Genomic DNA, 21,878 nt, shown 5'->3' on the forward strand with positions numbered 1-21,878 from the left:
CTGCATGTGTGTTCAGTGCCATGTGTCTGGCAAATAAAGTCAAGACCCCCTCAAAAGTTAAGGTTTATTTCATATTAAGGATGAGCACCAAGCAACATCTCCAGGTGCTCCTTTGAGAACCAGGGCAAAAGTTATGTGCACCCCTGAATATAAATCACTAGTCAAAACAGGGCTGAATGTTATTGAATTATAAAAGGTATATTTTGCAGATAAACCTATTAACCCCGCCCCCTTAAAAAAAAAACGGCTCTTTTGAACGGCTCTCGCAAAGCCATAAGATCCGGCTCCTTTCAAAGAGCCATAATTCCCATCACTAGCAACCAGAGGAGAGTTTATGACTGACATTAATCAGGTGGACAGAAACGCAAATGCAAAAGTATGCTGATGTTGCTACGAGTGTAGTCAAACCTGGTCGTCATTACAAACCCTCGTGGTGTTAACATGTCAATGCAGTTTGTTGCAGAAAAATAAGACTGCCCCCCCCCCCTTCCCTCCTTTAGAGAGTGAGTGCATGGCACTGTCAAACAGCATCTTCTGCAGTCGGCCGATGGGCTGCTGTCTTAAATCCTAGATCACACACTTCATTTCCATTGTGTTTGTCTGTGTGTGTGTAATAGTTGCCATAGTGACATTTTGACCAGCCAATCAAAGCTTTGTCTGCAGTGTGTGTGCAAGCACGTACACATTAAAAACACACATCTATTTTATTTGTGCTCAGATATGTGTAATAAGGCACATCTCTGTCTACCGCCCACCTACCGTCTGTTTGGTCTCCCTCGTGTTATTGCCATGGAAACTCGGCTAAAATTGTCGGGTTGCTGCAGTGAGAGAGCGGGAGGGCAGAGACAGAGGAGGTAAAATGAGGTAAAAACAGATAGAAAGTGTATTGTGAAGGTTGTTTTTTAATATTTTAAATCAACAAAGCTGTGAGTCTAAGTCATCATTATCCTGACTTTCCCTTTCTTTCACCGTCTATCTTTTCTTGAGGCTCTGTATTCAGGTCATCACTATCTCACGTCCTCTCTAATCTCACTGTTAGAAATCACAAGTCTCTCCCCTCTCAACCTGCATCACCACCTCTGTCAATCAAGTGAAGACCACTCCCCCACCTTCACTTGATTGACAGAGGTGGTGATGCAGGTTGAGAGGGGAGAGACTTGTGATTTCTAACAGTGAGATTAGAGAGGACGTGAGANTGCACAAAAACCTATATAACAAACTACTGGAAAAGCATAATAAGGCCCCTTTAAACAATCATACAATATTATTTTCCCTGGACAAGGATGATAACAGTATTTCAGCTAAGTTGTTCATATACATCTTCTATGCCTAAACAAAAAGCTTCCTTGGCCCAGAGATGCATGTCTTGGGGCTGCATTGCATTCTGGTCTATGGAGACGTCTGTCTGCGTTGTGATTGGTCTTTTCTGCGTGGCTCTGCTGGAAATGTCTCAGAAGAACGCTGTGTTGTTTCCATTTTGCCAGTTAATCACTTGTCCCAGCCAGTTTCTTTTTCATGAAGGGCTTCAAGTGTTTCTGGGTTGATTTGTCTTTTATATCTGATCAAATGGTTTGGTTAAATGGGTACTTTTCCAAGAACTGATTAGCATTTGAAAGAAGAGCAAGAATTCAAGTTGGTTTCAGAGCAAGAAAATGTGTTTTAATATAATTATTATTGATTTCAAATTGATAACAGGCTCAGCTCTCAATTTAAATGAGGTTGTGCTGCGGGACAGGATATGTTTTGCAGTGTGGAGGGACCACAGGACAGGCTCCATCCTGCCCTGAGGGCAGCTCTGTGTTTCACAGCGTGTCCCTTCTGCCACCCTGGCACCAGGCTCACAGTTCCTGCCACTTGCCCCCCCCCCCATCCCATGATCAGGAGAGGGAGCCACCCTCTCACCCTGATGCCCACCCCTACCCCTTCTTCGCTGCCCCGGAACAAGCCTCCAGCTCTGGGTGATCTGGCTAATCTCCATGATTCACACGCTGAAGCGCATAAGACCGGAGGAGTGGAACGAAGACAGAAGGAGGTGATGATGGCGCTTCCTCCCTCCCTCCCTCCCTTTTTTCTTCTATTGTCTTTCTGTGCCTTTCTTCTCCTCTCCCCCGCCCCTTGTTTCCCTCTCTCCACCGGAGAACTTTGAAATAATTTGCGTCTCGTGGGCTTTTTTTACACATTCTAATTTCCAACTAAATGGGACATCTGTTTGAGAAAAGGAAGATTTGCCACGGTTGCCAAGGCAACTATCACTCTGAAAGAAAAAAGAGGTGGGGGTGTGGGGGGGCTTGATGCAGGGAGAAAAAAAACGAAGTCCAACAGCTTTTATGGACAGAATTAGACTTTGGTGGAATATTATCCCTGCAAGACAAACCGCAGCGGGCCTGTTCTCTCTCTCTCTTGCTCTCCTCCCATCTCTCTTCATGTCATCATCCCTCTCTCAGTCTCTTTATCATCTCTCATTCCACTTTCCCCATCTCACACTGTCGGCCTGTCTCTCTTTATCGGCTCTTTTCTTGCTCCCCCTCCCCCTTTCCATGTTTTCCACTTCTGTTTTCTCTCTTTTTTCTATCCCTCATGCTGCAGAATCATCAGAAATATCATTGTGAAATCTGCCTCCAATTAGAGGCCTAAACCACCCGGTCCACCCCCAGCCACCCACCCGTGACAGCTTCTCCGCTGTCTGAAACGTCTCCTCCGCAGCGCAGAAGCCCACCTCACACTCCCTGGTAATTGGTCATTATTTAGAACAGGAGGGGACAAATGTGCTTCCCCCAGCGCTTCTAAATGCAAGTTAAACGGCCCTTCATTATGCCTGCACGAACAGTAAGAAATTGTGGTAAAGGAGAAGGGGGGGGGCAGTTGTGTAAAATGTCACATGCTGCAGTCCAGACAAGATAAGATAGGGAAGGATTTCTTATCCCTCCATCCCATGACATTTTGATGTTTTTTTTTAATGCAGTCTGAAAGTTGAACAGTTGCAGTGATGCCGAGTCTTTGTAATACGTTGAAATCTGTAGTGTGTAGTGTGCCCAACCTTAATGACGTTCGAGGGGAAGGTATTAGATGAAAATGAGAAAAAACATAACGGTTTTTTCAGTAAAGTAGAAAAAGTCATTATCACTAATGTTATTGTTACAAAAATCAATAAACGGCTATAGTGCTTGGCACAAAACACTATTTGACAGGTGTTTGCAGTAAAGTGGAGCTCCTCTCCCCGCTCCCACACAAAACTCAAACCAATGTTTGATTGGAAGAAAAAAGATGGCAGAACCTGCAGGACAACTCATACACATGAGATATTAATGTGAATAATCACATTAACATCTTTCCTAAAGCATTTTCCTCTTTGTTTTACACACACAGTATTGTAAGGCTCTTAGTCTAATTGTAATCCATGTGCAAATTTAAATGTTGGCGACAGACGGTTAGATTTTTTTCTTACAGGAAAAATAAAAGAAGGGGAACCCAACACTGAGGAAAAAATCATAAAGCTTGGTAAAGTTTTATTGCTGTCATCCAGGAGTTCAAGCTAGATAAATAAACTTTGCACCAACTCCAACTCAGAGCAGAAAAGCACCAAGCATCTATTGTCCCATCGTATTCATTTAGCGGACAGGTGATTTGGTGTTGCCTAGCAACGATAAAAGCACAAAGACAAGTTTTGCAACCTGCAAGGTAACTAGGTGTAAAATCACCATATTATCCTGTGGCAGTTATCTCAAATGTGTTTTTATATGCGTTACTGCACAATTATTATTTATTGTGTAAAAAAGCAAATAAGTAAACATTTGTATTTTTATTAAACATAATATGAAGCTTATCAAGTGTTTCAAGTGTACTAAAGGAACCTCTGCTATTGCTGTTGGGTTTGCTAACAGCTGCAACAGATGTGAAACACTCCGAACCCTAACCCCTAACCCAAACCATTAACTTTTCGCAGGCCTGCCTAAACCTAACCACTTGAACCACAGCACATAAAAAAATAGTGATTTGTAATGAATGTACAAAAAACCATTCCCCCTGTTCGTCAGCCTTCAAATCAGGAAACACTTCTGTCATTCCACTTGGAAAAATAAGGGATAGAATCCTTCGGAAAACTTAGTCCAAAGTTTAAGTCAGCTTAAATTGCATATTGACCAATTTTGTATCTGTGAGTCCTGTCAGGTACCTTTTTAATTGTTAGAAAGTAGAAGCAGCAGGTATGCAGTAAAAATACTTGCAAGTGTAAATGTCCCAGTGCAGCTCCTGGCATCTCCAAATGACACAACCCACCTGCTCTACAAGCACACACACACTCCCATGCACACACACACTCCCATGCACACACACTGCAGCCTCCACCTGCCGTACCGAGGGGGGCTTACTCAGGGCTGAAACCATGTGCTCTGATCTCCCCGTCCTCTCCCCTGCGCACCCAGCACACTCTCCACACACACCTCCAAAATCCCCTCTTCCTGGTTGTGTTTGTCCACCCATCTGTCTTCAGATCACTCCCTCCCCCTCCTTCACAGTTTCATGCATCTCCTCCCTGAGAAGATAACAGTTTTGTTTTTTAATACATACTTTAAACACTCCACTTCGGCCGATTAGCGCATCGTTACCCGCATTTCCACGTCGCCATTACATCCCAGTGAGAGTCGTCTCCGGCGGGAGCTCATTATCGCCGGGCATGAAGTTGACTGCCAGGGTCCCGGCTGATTTGTCACATCCCAGTTCCCTTCTGCCACAGAGCCCAGCAGATTGGGGGTGTTGTTGAGTGGGGTGTGTGGAGGGGGGAGGATTGTCTAGAACTGCCTGCTCTGGGGAGCCTCGCAAAGTGTTTTTTTCCTAAGGCCTGTGCTTGTTACCGTCTTGTTTCTTGAAAGTCAGTCTTGTCGTCAAAGAGAAACGACCGCGAGTCACGTGTGTTGAGAACATCTCCATGTGGCGTCTGTCATGTCGCTGGTATTGTTTACAGTGATTCATGCAGTTTTTGTTTATGGCTGTTTTGTATTGTCAAATGGAAACAGTGTCCCGGCAGACATTCATCCACTTACAAGATGCATGAGATTAGCTGGAGACTGTGAGGAGAAGCAGCGAAGATTTATGAGTCAAACTGACATATTTCACCGTGTTCGCCTCATCAAGTGTGCAAATCAATTCATCCCGAAGCCTAACAATGGTTTTACTGAAGAGGTCTGAGCAAGCATTGAATTTCTCTGTGTTGTACATTAAAATTTAATCATTTAGCATTGCATTATATATAACCACAGGTCATGAGTTTAAGGATGAGCGTTGGATTGTACCACAGGCTTTCAGCTTATTTGAAAGTTTTTGAATTGATACATTCAGGATGGCCTTCATTCTTGATAAAAACACATTCAGAGGTAATTCATCTGTGCTCCTCACAAGTGGAATCACAAAGGCATGACTTCTTCCACATAAGGATTTTATTTAATGCAGCAGACTCACTTCAATTGAACAGGCTCACTCGAGTCCCTATTTGTACCGACACATTGAAGAGAACGTGAACCCGTACGTTGTGTGAAATGACCTAACCTAAGGAAATAAGGGCTAAATTAATTTAAATGACCAGGTGACGCCAAGTAGAGGATTATGAGAATCAAACTGCTTTTTATTTCCTTTTACCGACAGGTAAAATATAAATTAGATACTCATCCTACAGGCCGCCTAAAGGCCGCTACACACCAACCTGAGACCAAAGAACGCGTACCGAAGGCATCCCGACTTTTACGTCAAATACGTCGCCCGCCTACGAACACACCGCAAAGACTTCAGTCGACGAGTGGCCTCTGACGGCCTCTGACTCCCAAAATCGGGTTGGTGTGTCAGGGGCTTTAGATATACAAGAAGGTTGGACCCAGCTGGAACACCAACCAAATGTAGCGCCCTGTGGCCCAAATAGGTTGTTAGGTCAGGGTTAGGGTTAAATAAAACATGATCTCCCAGACGGATGCATCATGGCAAATTGAGCTTATACTTTTTAAACCCGCAGAACATTTATTTGAAGTTCTAGTTAAGTTTCCAATGGTTAAAGACAGAAAAACACTTCAATGTGTTTGAAAAACAACGCAAAAAAGATCTAATCTCCACTGTGACTTCATGCTGCTATCTCAAATATTGCGTTTGATTCGGTTTATTGGAAGGGGCTGTACCTTTACTGAAGGACAGCTCTCTCTACAAGTCAACAACTAGTTTGATAACACTCTCCGCGTATCTTCTGAGCTGACATGAAGCCTTCTTTTCTCGATGGCCGGGAATCACTTTTGGACTAGAGACTTGAGAGCAAAAGCAGCTTGTGAGAGGGAACGATGGAGAGGCAGGGAGTGAGTGTCAGAAAAGCAGAGGAGAGCAGGAACAGGGGATTTGAACATTCATCTGTCACTAATCCTGTTTATTATTCCTTCCCTCCGCTCGTCCGACACTATCCCACTTTCCCCTCTCCGTCTCATGTCTTTGTTTGGCGTTGTTGTTTCTCATTTCAGGTTTTTTTTCCCCTTTCCTGTACTGCATGCACTTTTTCTGCGTACATATCGTTTCTTCCTCCCAAAAGGCTCTCCTACTTTCCTTTTTCTTCCTATCTCCTTCCACTATCCACCCCTTTTTAAGATGGCTTTCATTAAAAGTGAACATCCAGGAGATCCAGATCTGCCAGGTGTCTGTGTGTAATTGACGCAGGCCTTGAGGTGTGATGTTTCAGCATTTCAGCAAACAAGCAGATTTTACCTAGCCTTGGGGATGGATGGATAGATGCATGTACAGTAAAGATGGATGGACATGGTGGGTAAATGAGCAGTGACAGCAATCATTCGGGAATGGATAGGGAATAGAATTGAGAAGAAGGGAAATTATTCACAGATGTTTCAGCTAAAGAGTTTGTGTAGTGCCCAGCTCTCTGGTTGGGATAACTTTCCTGCTAACAGAATATTAAATAATGCATTTGTTGAAAGGGCATCCAAAAAGCTTTCAGATTTAAGTTTCATCCTACCATTTCTATTTGTGATAATGATGGTGAACCAAGTTAATACTTATGGCATTGTTCTCATTGGATCTCATTGGTTCTCATTGGATAATTTATTTTGTGCTGCATAATATTTACTGTGCCATTTTATTTCCCCAATTCTGAGAAACTATGAACACTTAAAACCTCCTTCATGGCACAAGTCTAGTCTACACAAAGTTGTGTGACACTGTACACCGGTCATTGTTGATGCAGTAATCATGGCTAATAAGTATCCGGCTACTCAATGTACTACTTACTTTAGGGCAGAGGTTTTTTTATTCTGACACTATTGGAACCCCACGAGGACAAAAATCCCCAAATCTGTGGCTCAGAGATATCTGTAGGATCTACAACAGGAAGTAGAATGTTGCCATGGAGTCAGTGATTTACACTGGGCTACAACTTCAACCCTTTTTTTGTGCCTATTTTGTTTATATTTTTGACAAATTGGGATCATTACAGAAAATGCAATTAGAAAACAATTTTTTTCAATCATGTTCTCCTCCTCCCTTATAGATATAGAATAAATCATCAGATGAATCTATAATGACAAGCGTTATCTGTCACAGGCTTTTAAACTTTGTTATAAATATAAAACACACACACACACACACACACACACACACACACACACAGGCTATATTCAACGAGGTGTGTGTGTGTGTGTGTGTGTGTGTGTGTGTGTGTGATGTCTAATGTAACACATAACACTGTGTAGATCGGATATCTGGCAATCTTCTAATCCTTCCTTTATACTTTCAGCTTTAACCCCTGGTGCACTCACTGCTTACATGCAACTACACATCACACACACGCAGACAAAGTAATTACTTTAAGAAAATCACATAATACCTAATATCTCACAGGAGAAATAACTTGTGTGTGTGTCCTAGAGTGATTTACATAAGTCATGCTGAGGGCCAACATGTCTCCAATCTGCCTCTCTGCAGAGAGATGTGGGGGTGAAGACAGTCCCCGCCACACAGGTGGAACCAAGGCCACAGGAAAGTCAGATTAAAGGAGCAGTTCGACTCAAATCAAACAAAACCTGCTCTCTGTTAAGTCACCGTTAGTCATCTTTGTCAAAGTTGCTATGTAATGTGTGCAGGGTCAGATGAAAGTGTTCCTTCAAATTTTGTATTTGACTGATTTGTGCTAATGAACATTACACGTTTTACTTTCCCTCATTGTCAACATTTTTTTTTCTTGTACAATTGTTCTTTCTGCATTAATCTGGCTTTTTAGTATTTTAGCATCAGAGCATTTACTTCAGTAGCTTTGTTTAGAAATGCATTTTTGATGTCTTCATTTCATTTTGGGATAACATACTGTATATCCCGTCTGAATGTAATTAACCATGCAGTTCCATTTTGTGGGAACTTAATTTTTGAGGAGACAAGGATGATATGTCTGAAGAAAAAAGTGATATAAGTGATGAGATGGGATGGATGAAGTGGGGTTAAGAACACACACACACACACACACACACACACACACACACACACACACACACACACACACACACACACACACACACACACACACACACACACACACACACACACAGTGAGAAGGGTGCTGCAGGGAAGCCTCTGTCACATCTTAAATCCGCCTTATTGTCTGTCAGATATACTCTGCCTTCCAGCTCTGTCTTCATCCCTTCCTTACTTACTCCATCCTATCCTCTCTTACTGCTTCCTCCTCCCATTACTCACCCATTCCTCTCCCTCTATCTTCATTATTCATCTCCATCTTTTTGCCTTAACCCATACCTGTTCCAATTATTCCCTCAATCTTGTCTTATCAAATTTTAAATGTGTTTTTTGCATCCTTTACCCTCCTTCTTCCTTCCTCCCTCCTTTCATTCAGTGTCTATGTATATCCCCCCCTCTCTGTCACTATGGCTGTCTCTCATGAGTGCTGCCCCACAATTAAACATCAAAGTCTGGATTTGGGGAATCGAATGGCATGTGTCTTTAGTGATTTCCAGTCAAGTTAATGACTAAATTGAATAACAGTCTCTTTGCAAAACAACGTGTTCCCTCCCTGCGTGTCTCTGACGCCCCGCTGTGCTGAGTGGGCCGAGTCAAACTCTCTCATGCCTGCCATGTACCACCACGGGCTCTGTGAGCGCGGAAACACACATGCAAATTTAGCCTGTACGCACTCATGCCTGTTAATGTCCACAAGCACACTATGTGACTACTAAGTGATAACTGTTAAATTTCCCGAAATGTAACACCTATATTGTTTGAAAACCGCCATTGTTCGAAATCTTAAGCTGAAAAGAGGAACCTTTTTTGTTTTCTGTGTGATTCCTTGAACTTTCTTTGAATTGTCTTCTCTGTTGTCGTCAGAGCATAGTGTGAGTAGGAACAATGGCTCTGATGTTCTTCAATGTCAAGTAGCTTTGCTTCACAACCTTTTTTGAACTTGAAATACTTTATCATTGTATAACTTTATAATGATGTTGTGTTTTAAACAACAGCAGTCTTGTGGCTGTAGATGACGTTTTTAAGTTGCGTAGCAGGCTATTCAAAGAAGACGAAATCTTGAATAATGTGAGCAGCACCTGTCATTCCCCTACGCTTTCTCACCCATAGCCCTCTCTCTCACTTCTATCACTGTAAATGGTAAATCAAGCCAGAAAAGAAAATCTTTAAACATTTGAAAAAAATCAAAATGCAAAATGGATTCTGCTGAGAAAGCTGACCCCTAAGTAAGCATACATAGTGATTACATTACACTCTTCTACATTGCATTTTGAAACATTTCCCCAAGGATGTTTACTGATGAGGGGTAGGCATGAGGTCCAACCATATAAGGAGATAGATGTCAGGGAGAAGAAGTTAAGATATAAAGCCGTGGGGCAAACATTAAGCTAAATAGGCCTGAGTGCCTTCGCAAATGAGCATCTGTGTGTTAAACGTCAAACACAGAATAAACGGCACTTCTCAAATGTGTGTGTATGCAGATCGCCACGCTCCACTCCCCCAAACTGCCTCCCAGGCTGTTATTAGGGTCATTAAGTCATGAGTAGTTAATTAAATCCTGCAGAGGTGATGGCGGGTGGGTGTTTTCACTGCGTCGGAGCATGTAGTGATTAGCATGAGGGCCGTGATACACGTTAAGACGGACCTTGTTACAGTAATCCTGCTTAATTTGTATTTCCCGTTTTTTCTTACTCGAGAACCACAGTGTTTCTTCGCCTCCTCCTCAGTCTACTTGGTTAGCGTGTGATTAAGTCCTAAATAAGCAAATTATAACTTACTCACTCATATTGACAGATCCACAGAGAGGCTCCACCACTCTCTGTCGAGCAGGAAACAACACACACACACACACACACACACACACACACACACACACACACACACACACACACACACACACAGAAAACTTAAGACGTGAATTATTGAATAGACCAAAACAGCGGTTTGACTGCATGCCAAAAACATGATATGATGCAGGTTTACCTAAGGTTAATAAGTTGATAGAATTTAGTATTAGTAAAACACATTTTTGGTTGTTTTCAAAAAGTACTATTGATACTGAGTCCTTCCGTCTATTTCTAAACGCGTCCTCTCCCTCCGCTGCTGAACTTCAGGTTACCTTAGCTAGTTATTTAGTTTTTTTTTTTAAATCCCCCCTCTCACACATAGAAGGCAGCCTCCCTCCTGGCAGCAGGTAATGTCCTCCTAACTCGGAAAGTGAGGGGGGAGAACTGAAGAGGGAGGAAGAGAGACAATGGAGTAATATGTCAAGAGGAGACAGACTAGGGAGTAGGAGGAGAAGGGAAATGGACGGAGAGACGTAATGAGGGGTAGAGATGAAGAAGAGAGAGAATGAGGGGGAAAAGAGAAAAAAAAGAGGCAAGCATGGGTGCCTGGCAGCCCTTGGCAGAGGCTTTCAATGATTCATGGACTTACTCCAGTGATATCAGTGGGCCTCTGTTAGTGAGACACACACACACACACACACACACACACACACACACACACACACACACACACACACACACACACACACACTGTGATACATGCAAGCGAAGAGCTGTGCATTGCTGTTTGTGTTAAATCTTTAAATGCATTTTAAAGTCTGAAGTTTGACTTTTCCTCTTGTCCTTAAGAAAGAGGTGACGCCAGTTACTGAGGGCTTTGTGTGGGTGTGTGAAATGAAAGTAGAAATGGTTTGAACACTGTTGTTTTTCTCCCCGTGTGTTGCCTGAAGACGTGCCGGGGGATGGAGCGCTCTAACACAAACATCTGTTTTCTCCTTTTTTCTTTTTTTTTTCAAAACCCATAACAAATACCAGCCCGGCACATTAGCAGAATCTTTAATATGCGTCACACACGTCTCCTCCTCTAACACAAATCACTCTCCCCATTGTAATCTCTTTACCTGATAACAAATCTGAATACTGAAGCAGGGATATTATCCGTGGAATTACATTCAGTTAGTCTGGGGTTTGCTCGACAAACACAGGGTGGGTCTCTTACTGAGAGAAGCTACGGTCAGTTCGGTGCGAGGGATAATCTCTTTTTAGCAACTGTGATGGAGACGCCTACAGTCGGCATGGGGACGTTTTTCTGGCACGCCGAAGAGGCTTGCTGCAAAATGAGATACAAACCATTTGACAAAGAGTGACGCCTTCTCTTACCGAATGATTGATGTCACCAAATTAAAGAAGCTGCGGTACTTTCAAGACGGTGCTGTAATCCTCGCCTGACAAAATGATAGACTGGATCTTCATTGTTTTAGGTATACAGGATGACAAACTTGAGGTTTTTTCAGTACAAAATGAGAAACGCAGCTTCTCAAAAGATTAAAAAGAAAGTTATAATTTGAAAGTATATTTTCACAAGTTTTGACAGGAACTGAAAAGCAACATTGATCAATCACCACATGTTTGAACAAGCATTAAAGGACTGTGACTGTTTTATTCCATTGCCCACTAACAGCTTATACTTAAAAGTATTGCAAACCATTCTCTGAAGCATACCAATCTGCTTTTAGAGTGATTCCAAACCTTCCAGGTAACCACTGGTTCAATCAGTTTCAGAGCCTTATGACATTTGTACTGCAGCGTCACAGAAATAGGATGCTGGTGCATCATGGGACGGCTGTGGCTTTGGATAAAGAGCCATTTAATTTTCGATCTGTTGCCCCTCAAGTCTGCGAAGCCATGACCATCAGTGTTTGAATTTGTGTGTGAATGTTGAATATGATAAAAATGCCCTTTGAGTGGTTGAAAGAGAAGAAAGCACTTTATGAATGCAGGATTATTGAATGCACCATCAAACAGTCTCTGCTTCTACCAAACTGCACCACCGTGCATTGGTCGCGTTCACACCGTTCAAACATCAAGGCTGAGATTGTCGTTTTTGCTACATTTCTAGAAAGTGTTGATATACTCATTTTGAAGGCTTCAGTTAGTGATGCAGTTAATCTGTTGATTTGAACTGCAAGGTGTTTCTTATGTTAAGACTCTCAGGTGGATAGAATATTAGAAAAACCTGAAAGTAAAATGCAGTTCTCTCTCTGATTAACATGTTGCTACAACTGCCTTGCAGAGTTTTCTCATGCAAATAAAACATTCGGTATAACTCACATACAACTATCTGTGGCCTTAGGGTCTAACAAACACGGTAAATGCATACAATTTCTCCTAAAACATTTGTAAAGCCATTGTTTTTAAAGTCATGTGACTTGCTTGTTGACTGGCGAACAGTCTTCTTCTTCTCTGCCCTTGCTGGAACATCAATGCGATGGACTCCACATGCTACCTTTAGGTCAAGGCCCCTCAGACTGTTTGAATGAGCTTAGGATCATGAAGGTTAGCTAAAGTTAATAGACCTTGGATAGGAAAACAATGTTGGCTTCTTTACCTTGGAAAAAAGAGAGTTCTTATCTCAGTAGAGCTTTCTTAGATAAGAAGAAGGAAACATTTTGATATTGGAGACCAATAGCTAGATTGATTGCCATCAAAGTTAAAGAAATCAGAGGAACATCATCAGGTAGTTTAAGCACTTGAACAGATGCTTTCCTTTTGAAGGTCTCAACAAAGAAAAGTTAAAGAAGAAAAGAGTCTACACAAGTCGGGCAAGTTTTTATAAATGTTAAGTAGTGTCCGTTGGTCTTTATGGTCTCTCCTCATTTGCTCTCTAGTCATCCAAACATTCACACGGAGAGAATCGGGAGAATCAACCGCACCTCCAAGCTCATTTCTTTTTAATTGAGATGTCCACGTGAAAACTGACATGAATATTACATTCCACAAGCCCTGTGCTAAGGCCAGTCTAAATGTTTTAATATTCCCAGTGTAAATTATTGAGATTTTGTCCATGGGCAGCATCAGATCATTCGTAAGAAATGTATTCTCTGATGTTATGGAAGTGGGAGGATTTTTAATCGGATGCACTGTCAAAATAGGACAGGATTTCCCATGATGCACTACTGCCACATGTGCTTGACCACCCTCCCTGAGCTGAAGTTCTCATTTTTAGCTTGGAAAGGGACTTACGTGTGTGGAAGGTGTTTATTTCTATCTTCAAACCTGTCTTTCCGTCTCAAAAGTCCTCAAGCATGTCAGACACACAGACACTCACTCCGGAAATTATTAAAAAAATCCTCATCTGATGTTCCACTGAGCACAGATGCGTGGAGCAGCGGCCAGAGCGATAAAGTTGGCGTTTCGAGTGACTGCACTCGGCAATTTAAAGCCGGTTGTGTGGCAGTGGCGGCGGACGTCGTCGTTGCACACACACGTGCGGCGTGTTGGAAAGGAAGATGGATCGGAGTACAGATTGTAAGTGACATGTTAATTTCTTCTCCGTCACTCACGATACGAGGCGTCCGCTATCAAAGTAAAGGGACGCGAGCCCCAGCCATCAAGGCTCCTCTTCTTCTTCTCTTCTTTTCTCATTTCTCCCTGATTCTTCTCTCGTCTTCCTGTCGTGGAGCGTTCAAGGGCTGACTGTGATCAAGGAGAAGTTTAATGTCGCTTTCAGCTCACCCGCCCTCCTTCTAGGGATCTGTTTGATTCCTCCCCTCGCCCTTCAGTACATGACTACTCTTCAGAAGACCCCCTGGAAGCTTCTCACCTTGAAGGTCAAACCACGAGTTAAGACACTTGAAAGGAAGAAGATGTGTGTGTGGGATGCTAAAGAAGAGTGAGAAGTCACACTATGTTTTGACTTCCTTGTGTGTTTCATTATTTACCAGCAAAGGCAGCAACTTCAGGAAGTCACCATTAAAATATCGCAATAAAGTCCTATTAAGGAAATGAAAACTGTCATTTTTTCAGGCAATGGAACGAAGATAGCTTACAGAGCAAGATTGCATACAGTAAATGCTACTGTAGTGTAAGTGCAGAAAAACTGCAATCACAAATTATTTTAGACACTATCAAAAACTGACTCATCATGACTGTCCAGTTGAAACAACAGTCTGCAAAAATGTAACATTATAAACTTCATCAAAGTTTTTGATACAACAACCTGTAAATGCCGCGACATCATCATTTTGAAACATTTTACTTTTGCTGTGTTTGCGGTTTGTTTGCTGTAGTTTCAGTGTTTTGAGAATATCTTTTTAGAGCTCACTATTATGCGCATTTACAGGTTCATATTGTATTCTGTGAGATGTTTCCATGCTTTAATGTTCAAGAAGGTCTTTACTTGTCTCATACTGCCTGTGCTGCAGCACCTCTTTTCACCCTCTGTCTGAAACCAGAGCCCAGTCTGCTCTGATTGGTTAGCTGGCCAGCTCCCTTGATGATGATTGGTCAACTGCTCACAGATGTCCCGCCCCCTGACCCGTCACGTACATTGTGTTACAGCACTATCAAATATAAGCGTGACATAGTGATGTCACTATGTTACAGAAGTAAACAAAGGAGTCCAATGGAGGCGTTTCAGGCAGGGGGGGAATGGGTGAGAGAGAAATTCCCACAGAGAACACACTAAAGGAATCTTTGTGTTGAGAGGGTTGCGAGTGTTTCGTTTATGAGCACATTAACACATTTTCCACGAAGCCTGAAGTGTTGTAGGTTGTTTACTATGTGTGCTGTTTGGTTGTGAGTTCTTCTGTTTACTGTTACTTCACTCAAATCCCATTTCAATGAGCTGCAATATTATAGTAAAGGTTAACAGCCAGAGTCGAAGAGAAACGCATAAGATGTTCACTTGATGTTGTCTTTACTGATGGTGAATGGACTAACCATTTATCTTCCCGTTGTGTGTGTGTGTTTGTCTGCAGGCAGCCCTGGTACTACGGCTGGGGCTTCAACCTGCCTCGGGGTCAGGCTCTGCTGGACAAGTGGAACCAAATCCCTGACAACACAGACATCCTGGTCACACACTGCCCCCCACTGGGTAAGACACACATTACACTGAACACACACGCACACACAAACACACACACATACGCACAAACACACACACCGCTGGCAATCACACTAGCACTGCCAGATTTAGAAGCCGCCCTTTACATTTTCAACTGATTGGCTCAGAGTAAATTGCTTTTGTTTGCTTAAACTAGAGGGGAATAGTGGGATTTTGGTGAGATTATGACCCTCCTGGCCTAAATCATGTCTCATGGCATTTCGTGTTATAGTCAAGATTTTAAAAGCAATGTAAATAATAACAAATTAGAAGGAAAAAAAGATTTAAAAAATACAGATTTCAGTATTCTGAGGCCCTGAGCCCCATTTCTTTTCCTCGTGGACAGCAAAAAAAGTCCGACATTGAACCATTTAAAATAAAAACAATAATTGTGGCTTGATATTAAGTAAGAAAATGTGTTTATGAACCACACAGCTTCCGTTCGTCCAAGACCCGACCGGACAAAAAGACGTGGTGCAGGCACGAAACACACTACCAATAGAAATACATGGCTTTTAAAATCGTTCTGTGTGACACGAAAAAAATGGGAAAATTGTGTTGGTGAACACGAATCAATAGATTAAATACATTTTGTGGCTATAACACAAAATGCCATGAGACTGGGTTGAAATTACAGGGGGGTTGCATATATATATATTGTGGGTATTTTTCACCACTATAAACTGATGGATCAATTGACTCCACAAAAGTGGCAGTTCCAAAGCAATTGACCGCAGTGAATCCAGCAAGATACAGTATACAAGTTACATATCATTGGCATGATCTTCACCTATGATATATTTGTTTAACTCCAGCCTGCTGCATCTGTTAGATAAATAAACTTCTGTTTGGGGCAGATTGCGTCACATCTGTTCCCGACCAGTAAATCTGGCTCTCAGTCCTTTATTTATTTAGGTATGTATTTATTGATCTGCACGTAGACACATTTTAAATATATAGAGTTTAGAAAGAATGTCACCAGCCTATAAAACATGTTTTTGTCACGTTTTTATATTTTTTCATACAGTCAAAGGTCCCTAGCTGGATTGGACCTGACTTCATTGCAAATAAAGAAAAACATATTTTTTGTATTACTTTTATTTAGATACTTACATGTGAACTGACCTTCACTGCACATGTTTGTATAGTGTTTGAGTTTGTTGAAACCAGCTCTCACCCTACCATCAAGTACACATTTTAATATCACTTCAGGGAAAGTGCTCTTAGTTATTTTGGTGTTTCTCTCGATATGTGTAAAGACCTTGGTCCAAGTTCTCATTACACTACAGACTTGTTCTGAGGTGTATTCTTTTCTCTTCTTAAGTAAGTATAAGACATATTCTTCATCAACTTTATTGCAGATTTCCTCAACACTGTAAATGCTTGATTTTCTTTAAAAATATCAAAATGGGTTGTCGGTCCAAGTCCCGATCAATCCAAAAATACGGAATTGAGGTTACATCGTGGGCACTGTTGGGCTGTATTTCTGACCTATTTGTGTAATTGTCAAAAAGGTGATTTTATATTGTTGAGTAATTGGTAATGTAATAAATTCTCACAGCCGGTCACAAACACACTTCACCTGTAGAGTCTCCTGTGCCATCACCTTTCACATTTTTCGTCCCCACACAAACAAATGTCGCAAGAGTTTGACAAACACAGATGCTGACTCGCAATCTAACTGACATCCTATAGAGACACAGGGGCACTCACTGCTCTCTCTCCCTAACCCTCACTCTCCCACACACACTTTCACACCTCATCTCCTTCTGCATCTGTGGTGTTCAGACGAGTGTGTGTGATTGATTTCTGTGTCTGCGTCTCGGCTGCAAACACGGCCGTTTATTTTCCATTCAGCTTAGCGAAGTGTCTCCAGCTATCTGCTCGTAATCCACTGGCATATGGAGCGGCAACAGCAGGCTACTAATGCATGAGACACACACACACACACACACACACACACACACACACACACACACACACACACACACATATTCAGAGCAAGATTGCAGGAATGGCATGAGAAAGAAAGAGGGATAAAGGGTATGGACCACAAAAGTGTGGATAATAAAGAGGATTGTTTAACGCGCTAGAGGTCAAGAAAAGACATCCTTTTTTAAAATGTTTTTTTAAAAGAGTGTGAAACGAACATGGCCCAGAAGGTGACGGAAAAATAAGTGTTAGCAAGACTTGTTTCGCACTGCAGCAAAAAGCTCTCGTCTTTTATGAGGCGCGATAAAACGGCAGATCGGCAGCTAGAAAGGAAAAATATGGCCTCTTTATCTGGCTGTGAGGAAGAAGTTAACAGTAAAGAGGGAAAGAGAGCAAGTGAGACAAAAGAGGAAAACAGGCTCCGTGCCCAAAGCAGCAGCTGCTTTGAAAGAAACGGCACATTAGAGCAAAATACCCCGAGACGCAAAAAGCCCTCGTAACTTCTCACGGCGCTTCCATCATCTCCTAAGGCTTGTAAAGAATTCTGAAGGCGTTTCATACCTAGACTGATACTACGAGTATGTTTTTTTTTTTTTACAAGTAGATACATTTAGAGGACAAAGAAGTCAGACTGTATTACTTTACCATCATGACTGATTCACTGCCAGCCTACACAGAAGTTTTATTTCTGTGTTGAGTTTAAGAGGATCCATTAACTGTGCTGTGAGTGAGAGTTTGAGCACTTTGTTTGGTGATAAAAAAAAGAATGATAATCTTAGAGATCCCTAGAGAGACTCTTCCCTTTCTCTTTTTTTGCCCCTGACTTGCTGAAAGGCAGCCATTACTATCATAACTCATGCTACTTGTCATTCAGCGTTGGCATGTCAATGCATACAACTTGAAAGCAACACACTTTTGTAATGTTTTGGTCTCGGTGAGAGGTTAATTTGACTGTTAGAATTCTAAATTTAGTTGTGAATTGGTCTTGTCGCTAGAAATGTAAACTTGTCTTTAAAGATTTGAGAGTTTACCTGATTTGTCCTCAAACACTTGAGACTTAGCTTGGACTTTGACCTAAAAACTGTAAACCTGGTTTGAACTTGTCCTTAAAGACTTGAGCCTTGACATGAGTTTCTTTCGTTAAGACTTAAGGCTTTGACTCGTTCTCCAAGACTTAAGGATTGGCTTGGACTCATCTTTTAAAGACTTGAGCTTGATTTAAGATTTGTCCCTAAAGACTCAGTTTGGACCTGTTCTTAGAGACTTGGCTTGAAATCTTCCAAAAAAAACCTTGGCTTTGACTTCAACTTAATGTCCTGACACTTGACTTAGACTAGTGCTTTCAGACTAGAGATTTGGCTTGGATTTGTCCTTAAAAGACTTGAACATGACATAGATTTGTTGAGACTGGAGTTGGACTAGTCCACTCCTTAAAGACTTGAGAATTGACCTAAACCTATTTTAGAGAGACTTGGCTTGGACTTGTACTAAAAAACTTGAAAGCTTAACTTGGACTAGTTCTTATAGATTTGACACTTGGTCTTGACTCGCCCTTAGAGACTTTTCTAGTACAATGTGTAAACAACTTGTCACTTCACCTGTCCTTTCAGACTAGAGACTTGGTTTGGACTTGTCCTTAAAGACTTTAAACCTGACTGTCCAGAGGTTGCCTTTTGTCCAGGCCTTTGAATTAGCAGACTCCAACAGACTATTGTTCAAATTTAAATCTTCTAATAATTTGTGGAAATAATGTTTCCAGCAGTTCATATATGCAACAATGGATACATTGATCAAAACTATGCAAGCAGGAATTAAAGTGTTCTTTCAGTTTATTTTTCTCATCTGGCCATTTGTTATTTTGTGCACTTGAATCTATTTGTCTTTTTTCCTTTGTGTTGACTTTATTATTCCTGTCTGCGCGGCGCGACAGAAGGCAGGGAAGATGGAGCCACGAGCTCCTCACTCATTTTATTTCTCCGACTTGATGCTTTTATTGACTCAGCATCAGCAGCATCCCTCCTCGCAGAGCAGCCACTAAATCATGTACACTCCTTGCTTCATCCTTGTCACACACACTGGGAAGTCTGCATCTGTGTTTGGCTGTGATTGATCTTTATTTTATATGGCTGCTTTCTAAGAGTCTTTTTTGTGCTGCAATGTGCAGTTTGCCATTAGACAAGGAGTCTGAAATGAGAGTGTTGTCCTTAAATGTGATGTATGAAGGAAGATGAATATATAACTGCATGAAGACAAATTCAGACGTTTAAAATGAAAACAGAAACTAGAAAGTCAGCCCAAAATGATCAGTACACTTTTGCCCGTTATATTTTTAATATTACATCTCATTAGATAGAAAAACACTTTTCTTTAGCATACTTAGCATACCACCCATCTTCATATGTGTCGTGGTGCCATTTGTCCTCAGTTGGAAGTAGTGCGTTTTAGTGTGAGGTGTGTTTGATCTTTGGTGTCACTCTGTGCAGGGTTCCTGGACTGGGTCCCGAAAAAGATGCAGCGTGTGGGCTGCATGGAGCTGCTCAACACCGTCCAGAGGAGAGTCCAGCCCAAGTTTCACGTGTTCGGACACATTCATGAAGGTACTTGCATGTGCTTGTAAAACAGTAAAACACACACAATGCTGCAGTTGCAACAGAGACAAATGTGACGATCCACAGCCATTTAAAGCAAATAAACTATTTTCAACAAGAGGAGGTCTTAATCAAATGGACTTTTTTTCCAGTCATGCTTGTTTATTGATATAGTATTACATTGGAACTATAGAAACTAGAGGCCCAGGTAATGACACGTCCCTTCACAACATAGACATAAAGTGTCTCTTGTCAAGTGAATGGCGTGCCCTTAAAATCAGAAATGTTTTTAATCAATCAATACAACACGATGTATCAAACATTTATGCCGGTTTGCACAGCAGCAACACAAGGAAAGCAAAGGACTGGTAACAGTATATGTTCTGGTCCTATTTTCTTTAGTTATGCTATTTTACATCATTTTTAAACACAATTATTCCTATACATGACGCCAAAAAAGCTTTCCATAGTTTAATAATTATTTAAATGTTTACACATATAGCCATGGCCTGAACATTTGTTTTTTCTGGCAATATTTGGACTGTCAAATCATACTCATAAAATCAAAAGAAACAGACATTCAACCGAGTTCAGAAAACATTGAAATAATGTTTAAATAAATAATGATTACTATTTCACAAAAAGGACTTGCAAATAATCATAATGCTGATTTAGTGGTCTTTTAGTGAAGGAGTAAATCCTCCTCCCAGTGGAATTAGCCCCCTTGATTAATTTAAGTGGGAGTAGGATACAACTTCTCAACATGGCCACACATTTCTCCAAGTTCCTGTGTTTTAGTCAGAGATACTCTAAATATAAACTACCCCCTCTTTTGTTTACAGAGTACCATGTACACATTTTAAGGCTCACATAAATCCTAACGACCTAAATTCATGGGATGCAATATAATATTTAGCATCCAGGAATGGCCTCTTTAAAATTGCATTCTGAATGAGACAGATAGTTAACACCCCTGCTGCTACATCACTGTCTAATATTTTCTCATGTATCTTATAACCTAAACATTTACGAAAATAAATGTATCTACATCCTTGTTTTATACCTACTTACAGGTCCCATGTCATGCTTTTCCGGTTATTACCCGTCCCCTTGTGTGTTATGAAGTTTTTTATGCATGTAAACGGTCTGCAGAGTCATAAACCCTCAAAGTACACCCTGTAGCGAGTAAAACTCTAACACAGAAAATACCTGTCTATGCTGCCCCAGAACGCCTCGTTGGATATACGTCATTGTCCATTTGATTCTTCCGGGTACGCATGATGTCAACCGTACCCGGAACGAAATGGACCAATCCGTGGAGCTGTTACGTTACGTCCGCGGAGCCGTTACGTTAAGCCCCCGCTGATTGGTCCAAATTGACCAATCCACGGACTTCCTCACACACACACTCAGTGTAGGCAGCTCTGCTGATCTCTCCTCCCTGGCTGCAGGCTGATAACAGACAGTTGGGATTGTGGTGAAATACTCTCTGCAGACCCATTCTTACAGCGTTTATCAACCTTTTTCTTACTCAATATCAAGCCACACTTATTGTTTTTACTTCGGCTGTGACTTTGTGTGTGCTCAGGGTGAGTTTGGCTGTGTTTCGCTGTCGCTAAACAAGGAAACCACACCTCTACGGCAGAGTCCTGCATCGGGTCGGGTATCCGCGGGTACCCGACGGGTGACCCGCAAAAAAGGTGATTTGCGGGTGGTATTTTTTCAAACGCTTTTTTCCGGGTTCGGTTCTGGGTAAAACAAAGATGATGCGGGTCGGGTTGCGGGTGTTGCATAATAAATATATTTAAATAATAATAATTTAGTTTAATGTTTAAATCCTCAGACCTCTCCCCCGTATATATGCGGGTTCGACCGAGCATATTCATAACCTCTGCAGCGCATCTATCTGCTGCTGAGCGCGCCACATTCTGAATGGCTGAGGTGAAGCTCTCTAGCGGAGAATACAGC

The 21,878-nt window shown here is 41.7% G+C and overlaps 1 protein-coding gene across 1 annotated transcript; it reads left to right on the plus strand.

The window, feature by feature from the left end:
- Positions 1-7,931: 7,931 nt before the first annotated feature.
- LOC104961804 (metallophosphoesterase domain-containing protein 1-like) lies at positions 7,932-19,974 on the plus strand. The gene is made up of 3 exons (XM_010790144.1): positions 7,932-8,014; positions 15,266-15,381; positions 19,806-19,974. The coding sequence occupies exons 1-3, from the start codon at positions 7,932-7,934 to the stop codon at positions 19,937-19,939; spliced, it is 333 nt and encodes a 110-aa protein (XP_010788446.1). The 3' UTR covers positions 19,940-19,974.
- The last annotated feature ends 1,904 nt before the right edge of the window (positions 19,975-21,878 follow it).

This window comes from Notothenia coriiceps, unplaced genomic scaffold, assembly GCF_000735185.1.
Source record: "Notothenia coriiceps isolate Sejong01 unplaced genomic scaffold, NC01 NC01_scaffold00033781, whole genome shotgun sequence".
In the NCBI taxonomy this organism is placed as follows: Eukaryota; Metazoa; Chordata; class Actinopteri; order Perciformes; family Nototheniidae; genus Notothenia; species Notothenia coriiceps.